The sequence below is a fragment of the Taurulus bubalis genome, assembly GCF_910589615.1.
Source record: "Taurulus bubalis genome assembly, chromosome: 2".
NCBI lineage: Eukaryota > Metazoa > Chordata > Actinopteri > Perciformes > Cottidae > Taurulus > Taurulus bubalis.
The window spans coordinates 39,948,708-39,959,869 of NC_136590.1; the positions used below are offsets into that span (position 1 = coordinate 39,948,708).

Below are 11,162 nucleotides of genomic sequence, written 5' to 3' on the forward strand. Positions count from 1 at the left end.
CACCACCTGAACCAGGATGCACGTCCTCGCTGCACAAAGGCCACAACCTGCCGGCACCTCCGACACCGCTCAAAATCCTGCATGGGAGTAATACTGATTACGAAGGTGCTGATCCTGCCCCCCTGCTGTGTGCCCTTTATGCAAGTCCCATTTTCATCACAGCCAGACAAGCTAAATCTACTGCAGCCAGATAGTCCTGTGGATTTCACAGCTTGCTTTGTCTACCCTACTTCCTTTTTCTATTTGGCAGAGGCAGGCTCTGATAAATGGCTTGAAAGCACAGCAATTGGTGCAACAATCGCCACCTTCAGCACTAGCTGTCTCGGTTACAAATTATATGTGGTTTAGCCGGGCCTTTTGCAAGGCTGATTATGCAAGACAGAAATCTGTGAATAGCAACCTACCAGAACTGTCAGGCAGCATGAGCTCATGCAGAATGAAGGGAGCAGGAGAAAAGAGCACACCTGTTGTCGGCGTCAGTTTAAATCAGTGTTGCAGATAATCCACACAGCGGTTCAGACCCATTTCAAAGCATAAATTAGAACTTTATTTTATTATTACAATATTACAAAAAGAGTAGCACAACTCTCACGCTCTTGCCTCTTATCTGTCGCACAGAATGACACAAAAGAAAGGCTTGTGGACCTTCTTCCATTTCACAGCAATAGTACAAGAAACAAAGAAGGAAATACAAATTAAATAACAAGCAAATCAAGTATTATAAATAGTCACAACTGCAAACTGAAGCTTTGAAACTTGGGGGAAATTTTTTTTTTTTACAGCTCAGTAACTACACATTGCTAAAATATATAATTACAAAATATTACTCAATTTCTTGCTTGCCATTATAAAGAATCTCTAAGGAATTGCTATGTCTATCCAACAAAAACTCAAAAAAATTAAAAGAAATAAAAAAAAGAAACCAAAGTAATAATAATAATTGCTGTTTCTGCGTATCCTCACCATCCGCTTTCTCCTTATTATTTGGGGTTTTCATTAAAACCATGCTCTTTTTCAAGGGAAGTCCAAGGACCAAACACTTAAGGCTTTTTAAGGGCTGTTAGGGAGTTAGGTGAACAAAACATGGGCGTCATCGTGTTTATACACAGGCGCACACTATCTCTCTTTCTCTCTCTCTCTCTCTCTCTCTCTCTCGCACACACACACACCCTTAAATCTACCTACTTCAGCAGGCGACTCACACACACAATCGTTAACGTTTAAAGTTACGAGTAGGTAAGCCAGTGTACAATAAAATAAACAATGCATTTGCTGTTTCACTTTAAACTTAAAAGTCAGTTTTGTTTACCTCCAAGTGATCTTGCAAGTGATCAATTTGGTCTTTTCGAGCAGACTTCACATCAGAATCAGTAGCAACTACACATAACTTAATTCACACAAGTTCTTGCTGCCGGGATCAAACCAGAGTTTTGTCCTCGCAACCCACCTGTCCCCTTCAATAACTGCAAATAAAAATCATCTCAACATTCAAGTAATACATTTTTCATGGTTACAAAAACGATCGGAAAAGGAAACAAACACAACATGGCACATCTTTATAACAGTGTGTCCTCATTAACATGACTTTGGCCATTTTAAAAAAGGTATGAGAGTTGATCTTTCATGACATTTTCTGCACTAAACATTTCACTAGCTTTTTGCCAAACCTTCCTGGCATTGACATGAAGTCTCTTTTCTTCTTTTTTTTTTTTAAACACCTGAATTCATTGCAGCATTTTCAGCAGGACAGAGCATCGCCTTTTCAACATACTCGCTCCCTGTTGGATCATGACTATGTACAAAACAACCTGATTACATGCTTCCTTAACTGACAGAGGAATCAATCTTGAATAGTCCTTATGATACAAATAAATAATCACATTTCAAAAGAATAAAAACCTACCGTAATCTTTTCTATCTGGACTCTGTAGTCTCCAGTGTCTGGTGGCTTTGTACTGAAATAAGATTATTACTCTCTTCTGTCCCCAAATGACTGTTTAATCTTGAAGTTACTATGAGACGGGAGCATTAACACCAAAATGAAAATCAGTCACTTGTCTAAAACTAGTCTGAGCCAAAAGTTCCTGACATGACCCTGTCAAATAAAAAAACATCAGTAGATGTTGTTGTTGGGATCTATATGCTTTTCTTCTTTCTTACATGCATAAGAAAACGTTACGGATAGATCTGACGTAGGAATAACACAGGATCCGTTTAGATCCAGGCACACAGATAGAGGAAAGGAGGGAATGAAACACACACACACACACACACAGTACAGATGTGTATACACACGCACATGAAAAAGTTCCCTAAAGTGCCAGGTAAAAGCACTCATTAACAAAATAGAAGTAGCAATTGATCACTTGCAAGATTTATTTAAAAAAATAATAAAAAATGAACCAAAAAAACCCTACTGCTCTTCATTATATATATATATATATATTAATTTACCCTCTTTAACATTAGGTTGTTTGTTTAAGTTATCAATTCAGTTGTATTTATGTGTTTCCTTTCGTAAGACTAAACAAAGGGGTTTTGATAACTCTTGTGGAGACAAGGCCATAGCTTATCTGTACCCTGGGTGCTGGATGAGAGCGGTTCTGCCGTCCCCAACCTCTGGACCAACTCTGCTCAGAGGAGGCCTGTGCATCTTGCCCATCAACCCTAGATTCTGATCACGGAAGTAGGGAGTCTGGAAGTCCCCACCCAAGTAATCTGCCGTTTGCATCAGATTAGTCTGGGCTGAGGAAGAGGAGCATGTTCCTAGCCTGTAATGGGGGGCCACAGGGGGCCCACAGTCTAGTGCGGTGCACCCCCCTGGGCCCGCACCGTGGAATGACATGGCTATGTCCTGAGACCCGGAGCTGTCACTGTTGGGCGTGGGTAGGATGCTGCTGTTCCAAATGTGGGACTGGAAGTAGTGACCATTGGTGTAGTGGGCCATGGGGCCGGGCATGCCGTTGTTGACAGGGGGGGAGGGGGTGGGCCTCTCTACGGGAGGTTTCAGTGTGTAAGGCTGACCCACGCACACCTCTGCAGGGTAGCCCATGCCCTTGAAATGAAAGGCGGGGTCCCTGGAAGGCTGCTTGCAGAGGTGGGTCCCACCGTTCTGAATGTGGGGCACGTAACCCAACTGGTGCTGATTCCAAGAGCGCTGTGCGTTGTGTTGTAGCTGTTGTTGCTGCTGCTGCTGCTGCTGCCGATTCTGTTGTTGTTGCAGATGCTGCTGCTGCAGGTGGTGGTGGTGCTGCTGCTGCTGCTTGAGATCGGTGTGGTTGGAAGGCAAGTGGTTCATAATAGCCACGTTGTGCGGGGCCGTGGCTTTGTCTTGAGCGCCAATAATGCAGTTGGGAAAGCCAGGGGTGGCGGGGTTACTGTGCATGGACACCCTGGAGCAGGCGCTGATGAGCAGGTTGCGACCGATTGGGCTGGGGTTGGCGATCTGGCCCTCGCACATGGAGGTGGCTACTACGCCTTGGGCCCGAGCTTGGCAGAACTGGTTGATCTGATGCACAATGGTGCTCAGGTCAGCCTGGTGGCCCTGGTGCAGCCCGGCGACCATGGAGAGTGGAATGGTTGAGGTAGAGACGGTAACATTAGGCGGTGCGTCGCTATCTGGCAGATTTCTGCTCCCCTGCAGGCTAGGTGGTGTATGCTGCTGGAGGTGCTGCTGCTGAAGCATGACGGTAGGGGGCCCCTGTGGGTGGCCGAGGGCCGGGTGCTGAGACAAAGTCTGGAGTCTGGGTGGGCCCCGAGGGTGCTGGGCCATGTGGGGAGGGTGTCTGAGGCTCTGGGTGTGACCCTGCTGTTGCTGGAGGGGCATCTGTAGAGTCTGAGGTGGGTCCTGTGGTTGAAGGGGTACGCTCTGCTGCAGCCGGGGCAAGTTCGGCAGAGGTGGGTGGTGGTTTAAAGTGCTGGTCGAGGCCACTTGGTAGGGTCCGGCGTTCATGATGACTTCGTGGGGCAAGCGAGCCCGGCTGCCGTCGAAGTCTTTTAGGACGCCTTTGACAGTGGGTACCTTGATGATGCCGAGGAGGCCCGTCTTGGCACTGGCCTGAGAGGAAGGGTAAGGGCTGTAGCGCGGGCCCGACGTATCCAGCCCGTTGACTGTACGCCGCACGTGGTTCCGCTGGGGGACCTTGACGCTGTTGGGGAAGATCTTGATGGTGAGGGGGTTGTTGGCAACCTTCTTAGCATAAGCATCCAATTCTGCAGGGGTTGGAAACGGAGCGGATCTCATCCTTTGCGTGGTGTCCCCTGGGGCGGAGGACAGGACAGGTAAGAGGAGAGACAGAAAGAAAGAAGAGGAGAATTAGGGGGGAGACGAGAGTGGGGAGAGAAGCACAGAAAGAGACAACTTAATCCAGGTGGAGGGGTATATGGCACAAAAGAGCACGTCTGTTGTAATCTGAGCAGCTGAGAAGAAACCTGATTTGGACAGCGCTCTCATATTCCATACCTCGCTGTCTTTCTCCTAAAAAAAACCCACAGCTCCCGTCTCATGAGGCCAAAGAGAGATTTCCAATCTCATTCTCAGCGGAATTATTGCAGCCGACACATTTCCCAGTCTAAAATCCAATTTCGTGGTGGTGTATATGACTTTGAGGTCAGGGGCTTTTAGTGGCCTTAATTGACGGAGCATCCGGGCAAACAATAAGTAGGCATCTGAGGACGAAGGATGTGGGGTGGGGGGCGAATACTTTGCTTGCTCCTGAATCACAAACTAAACAAAGAATAAAAGAGGCAGTGACGTCCCCTGTGGCTGCTTTGGGGAGAAGGAAGAGAAAGAGATCGACGCAGAGAGCGGAGCTCCATGACAGCAGACAAGTAATCAGACACAGCAGCAGTGTCTCTGATCTGCAGGAACACCTCCCAGGCCTCAGCTCGCAGACATTCATTACACCTGCTAAGCACCGTGGCTAAATTTAACAATGCCGATGTGACAATGTGAACACGATTATGTGCCGGTGCGAGCGCGAAGGTGCGGTTTCCATTTATGAGCCCGTTTAAAAACGTGCGACAGGATCGTGCAGGTGTCGGCCAACGTGTTTCCACGAAGACAATAAAAGTCAGTGATAAAAAAAGAAAGAAAAAAGAACGACTGTCTCCATCACCTCGGCCCCGCCAGTCTGACCTACTTTCACCACAGCTTTCGGACTGATGGACCTGAGCTTCAGAAGAGAAGGATCACTGATCTGACTCGTCACTGTGCTTCATTTAACTTATTATCTCTGAGGAGGAGAACTTCTGTTCAGCTGAAATAGATGTCACCAATACAGCATACAGGCTCCTTCTTCTCCCAGTTGAAATGTCTCAATTGCTGGCAGCGGTCCGCGGTTTCATGCGGCCGTGTCTCGCAGCAGGCAGGCTGGGCTTGAGGGACGAGGGACAAAGCTGAACTGCGAGCTCTGACACGGCGGCACCAGGAGCCTTGCCAACTGGCTAATTAATTCCCGCTCCATTTGTGAACAGGAAACAATGGGTGGCGATGTGCGGGGCTGGATCGTGGGCGGCACACAGGGGGGGGGGGCAAGCGCTCAGCCTGCTGATGGCGGCCTCATTAATGCGAGGGGTCCGGGCCAAGGAGCTGGAGCTCGACACCCGCCATCACGAGGCCCAATGTCTGCCGCTGATTAAATGCCAGGGGAAGCAAACGCAGATAAATTAACACGTCGACGCAAAGCTGCTGAGGACGGCCATCACCTGGCAAACACAAGTGATGATGGTCGGAAAGGAAAATGCAGACTAAATAAACACAAAGGCAGTTCATCAACGGGTTACATTTAGTACACAATAAATAGCATTTAAAGCTATATATAAATGTAACTTGTTTGCCATCAGTACTCAAGGTATATCTAGAACGTGTGAGATTCTAGCACAGCCTCCTTTGTTTGCAACTGTTGGCAAAACCTCATGTCAGTGAAGCCGTAGAAAGGGTTATAAGTAGGTGGGACGAGTGAACCATCAGCTGTTGCCATGAATAAAACATCTTCTATCATCTTTTCCTGGGAATACAATTGCTCTGGATCAAACCAGGGTTGAATACAGCGTGAATAAATGTTAAAAGACGAGTAACTTTAAGTGTAACATCGTCGTTCAGGCATGGGGATACGAGGGCGCGTGCTGAGCCAGCATGGAAGGTCGAAGTCAGGGTAGATAATGCAAGACTGATCGAAACAGTCACGCTTAAAAGTGACAGACAACAACTTTTGGCTTCTCTAAAGGTTTCTTAATTTTTTTTATACAACAAAGAATTGAACATAACACCTGAAATGAATTATACATAAATATTTGTATAGTTTCATATTCATATTTAGGGGAATTGGACAATATAGCGTTAAGAGAAACACAGCAGGAAAGTCTGCAGCGACATGCAACTGTGTACAGCTTGCCACCGGCGCTTGTGTAATGAGTTTTATACTTAAGTTGTAAGACTCAGGCAAGTAGCAAAGAAAGCAATGTCAATGTCTGGAAACTGACCAATCCATTAAATTGGAAAAGGGATTATACATTGTTAACAAAGCTTAGGCAGGCATTTTGAGATAAAAAAAAGAAGCAAATCAGAATGAAGGGTTTAGCGGAACTGCTGTAAAAATGTGTAGTGAAATCGGTAAATTGCTGTTTAGAGTAGTTCCCCCAAACAGTGGATAAAATCGACCTCTTGCTGTTTACGACTGTTAAAGGGTCCTGGCAGCTGTTGATTGTGTGTTCTAGTCAGCAAGCGCCGCTCATTAGCATTTCAACCTTAACCTGAAACCTGGATTAGATGAACAGCTTAAAAGTATCAAGGGAGGGTTAATGAGGATATGAGTGAAGTTTGTAGGCGGCTGTGAGCACATCGTCTCTCAGATCTCCAACTAAGCACGTTCCCAAGGAGCGAGCGGGGGGGAAAGAGGCCAGTCTGGCCGCGCGTTAATTACCCCGCTGCAAGCAAGCTGCAACACAAGTGCACAGTCAGCAGGCACTAATTAGGGTTTCTTTTATTCAAACTACTGTTTTTATTGAACAAGGTTTAAGCAGCGGGGGGGGGGGGGGGGGGGGGGGGCAGCTTGTGCTGCTGCAAATTGCAATTTTCACACAAGAGCGGGAAATTAGGTCTGATGCTTCGACATCAAATTAGACATGCGAGTTTGGCTTCCCACACGAAGCCAACCGACCTTTCAATTTTTTACAGACATTTGAGCGGAGCCTCCCATGCTGATAGATCGAGACCACGGGGGCCTTTGAAAAAAAATGTGATAAGGAGAGGAAGAAAAAAAAAAAAGTCTGCTTTTGATCTCAGGGGGGGGTTGAGATGTGAAAACCAGCCAAGTGGCCCAGCTGTACTCACTGTTTGCTCTGCCTTTAAGAAGCGAATACCAAGGGCCACTTTGTGACACTCGAGTCATCCGGCCTGGAGTCTGAGCCGTTTTCTTTGTGACCCACAACTGTCTCTCTGCGTACCTAATCTACTCCTCCGACAGCCTTTGCGTTTCACAGCCATCATCTGTTAACAGCCAATCCCTGATGATAAATAGAGCAGCTGCTCTGGCCCCTCGCCTCCGACAGCAACCCCACAAGCTCGTAACTCTAAATGAGTCTCCGTGTGCACCGATTCACCTGCAGGAGAGGAGGCAGCCGGGAGCGGTCTGGGGCTCTTGGTGAACACGGGGGGAGGGGACAAGATTCCGTAAAACATACGAGTCAGCACCCGAGTAGCTGAAAAGGATCGAGCTCAACGGGAGACAAATTGGAATTAATTATGAGCCATCTGAGCCTTTTTTTTTTTCTTCCTTTTTCTGTAGGAACTTGTGAAGAGTATTGAATAAAGACTTCCAGCGACAACTAGTCTATGCATTTCACCTAAAAGCAGCAGAGCACATCTCTCGCGGAGTTTGGCCGTCAAATTAACCGCCATGCTGGGTAAACGATGAGGCAAGGAGTCCCGTGGACCGCCGGGAGGGAGGCGGCAGAGCGTTACCTGAAGGTCGAGACCTGATTCCGGCTGTGTGGCAGCAAACAGGGACCTCTACACACAAACTGTGGACATCCAGAAGGAGACCTGGGGCTGGATTGCAGGCAGCACGAGAGGCGTTATAGCGTTATAAGAGCATGACGCGGAGGAGGAGGAGGACAAAAATGATTGAAATTACACTTCTAGGGCCGTTCGTGCTGTGGGAAGCGCGCTCCATCACCGAAATGGATTACAGCGTTGGGCAGGAAAACAAATTGAACTCTAGTTGTGTCTCGGTGTGTCACACAGAGAGTGAGCAGAGACATGGTGTCGCTGATGGCCGTGCTATGTCACAAGCCTGCTTGAGTGAGGCAACAGACGCTGGCACTTAGCAGACTCCCTCACAACTTGCTGATCTCCTGGGGGTTGGCTGATTACTGCGATTCTGAAATTACAGTCTTGATGAGCTGGAGCATTTTACAACAACAACAACAAAAAAAAGAGCTGCTGCAGAAATGGGTCAAGTCGGAGTTCCCACTCTTGGAGAAACAGGAAGGAAGAGATGTAGATGTTTTATGATGGAATAAATACAGCTGACCAGCTGGATGGGACATCGTCTGTGAAGTGATTGACTTTTGGGTTTATCTTAAAAAGCTTGAAAGAGAAACATTGTTTTTTTGAGATTACACAAACACATCATCACACAACGTGAATGTACATTTGAATGCTTTTAAAAAGTGATAAATGATCAGTGAAATGTCCGTTCAAAATGTGTTATGGGTGAAAAAGACAAGCAACAAACGGACAACACTGACTTTGTTCCCGTTTTCGTTTCAGTGTCATACAGTCATCTCTCTTAGCAGTTTCCCCTCACACTGTAAAGAGTCCCCATTTATCAGCAGCCGAGTTGTGAAATTCAAAACACATTGAATGAACTGGGCCAGCTCCGACTCGTCTGCCGTTAAACCGGGGCAGCAGATTGCTTCTTAAATTCACTCTCATTACAAGATCATCAGGGCAAAAACCACTCAGCCACAATCTGTCTGCCAGTCTGACAGAGACGCGACTCTTCCTGATGGCGTGAAAGCATCCGAGACGGTCGAATCCAACACGCAAACGTGTCGATTGGAGCCGCGGTGTGCCCGCAAGAGGGGCAGACGGATCTTCAGGGGCGACGAGGGAGAGAAGGGGAGCCGGCACGCTGTTCACCAGCGAATTAACGGCACAGTTCGGCAAAAAAAAAAAAACTGAAAACGTTCCCTCTCTCTTTCTGGTTTTAACACAGAGCTGCAGAAGAGAAGCAGGCCGGGGTTGGCATGGGCATCTGACGCGGGGCGGGCAGCAGGATTGTAACAGCTTGGTTTGCTGTGTGGGATGATGGTGGTAGTTAATAGTGTGTGTGCGTGTGTGTGTGTGTGTGTGTGTGTGTGTGTTGAGATACTTACATTTCTGATGTCCAGTGTTCATCTGCGTGTGGGGGAGAAGCTGGAGGGTGAGGTCACCTGGCCTTGGCAGACAGGCCAGCATTTCACACAGACACTAATGCAACATGGGACACACACTTCTCCTCACACTGCAGAGGGAGAGAGAGAGAGGAAGAGAGGGGGAGAGGGAGAGAGGTCAGCAGTCAGACATAACTGCAAGGCAGCACATGGTGCGTGGTGATACAGAGGCTGGGTCCAGACTAATAGAACTCTGTGGCCGATCCCCCGGAGGCAGAGGGCTGAGGGAGACGTGGTTACCTTTCAATTAGAAACCGATTCACACCTGGAGCATCAGGTAAGGTGACATTTGACGCCAATAACAACTTCAATTAAACATCAAACAGCTGAAGTAAAACGGGCAGACTGAGCCTGAGGGGCAGGCAGCTATAAATCGACTCGGTCCCTCCTCCTCCTCCTCCTCTTCCTCTTCCTCCTCCATGTTACTCAGTCAGTTGGACCCTGCTACCTGCGCTTTACTTCTCTGCCTCCACCAGACCATGGTGGAGGAAATTAATGACTCCCGTACACTGGAAAAGAACACACTCCAGAGGCCTGTCTCTGACAAGTTAGTGACTCTCTGATCGATTCTGAAATCCTCTCGACCTCAAAGAGGCCTTTATTTTTGGGGACATTAAACAATGGAGCCGTCGCCGGAAAAAAAAAAAAAATCCTGCCACTTTGTGCAGTAACCTGATGTAATAGAGAGGGAGAAACCGCTCGCCGCGCTCCACTTGGCTTACTGCTGTATTCAAAACAGCGCAGATGCTTGCTTAATCAGCACTGAAGAACAGTCGGGGAGCAAATTAAGTCTACAGAGTCCGTGCCCTCCCCTCTCGCTGCGTGGCATCAGAGGAGGGCGGCGAGTGTGCACAGGCAAACAGCGGCTACGAGAGAGGCAATTACCCACAAAACAACCTTGGCGTGCCCGTCTGCCGTGGGGTGATGGCTTAAAAGTGTCTCTCCCCCCCCCTGCAGGGAGACGAGACAAGTGGAGGAAAGAGTGACAAAGCGAGAGAAAGGTGGAAAGGGAGAAAGACGGGTGCTGGGGGCGGTGGCAGGGGGGCTGAACTTGCTCTAAAAAGCAGGAGCTCAAAAAGGTCAGCATGACAGCTCATTTAAATCCTCCCAGCGAGAGGAGAAAGAAGGAGGGAAAAAAGCCTTAATGAAGCTGCCAGTTCTACACGGATACCTGTGAGCGTTGCACCTCGGGGTGCTGCTGGGCGGCGGGGGGGGAGGAAGGGAGAAAAGGGTAGAGAGAAGGGGGAGACCGGTAGGGTGTGGCGAGGCTGTATTTTGGAGGCGTTCCGTGGCACCGATGCTGCGTCACCCTTCCTGTTGCCCAGCTTCCACCAACGCTTTCTGATTTACAGCCTGGACCGCCATATGGCAGCAATCCCTGCCCTCGATTCAGCGTGTCACCATGCATTAACTTTAATTGGTGTGATATGTTATTCTTTTCCCTCGGCCTTGGGAGGATTTTTAGGTACATAGCGCCTTGATGTCAGCAGGCAGGATTTCCAGCGCCCTCTCATTTATCAGGGTGCCAAGATTTCACACAAAGATAACAGCAATCTCTTTGACAACAGACAGGTTTCGGCTGGAGAGAAACGAAATATCAAATGGAGGCAAGAGACTAAAATTATGTGTGTGCAGGGTGGGGGGGAGGGGGCACACACACACACACACACCAGCATAAGCTGTCAGTGCATTTGTTATAAGGACACACATCAACGCACTACGGG

At 48.1% G+C, this 11,162-nt stretch overlaps 1 protein-coding gene across 1 annotated transcript; it reads right to left on the reverse strand.

The window, feature by feature from the left end:
* Positions 1 to 2,569: 2,569 nt before the first annotated feature.
* Positions 2,570 to 9,463, reverse strand: fam222ba (family with sequence similarity 222 member Ba; the record flags this gene model as incomplete). The annotated part of the gene is made up of 2 exons (XM_079235503.1): positions 2,570 to 4,260; positions 9,382 to 9,463. 2 exons carry the CDS (start codon positions 9,461 to 9,463, stop codon positions 2,570 to 2,572), a joined length of 1,773 nt encoding a protein of 590 aa, XP_079091629.1.
* Positions 9,464 to 11,162: the final 1,699 nt, after the last annotated feature.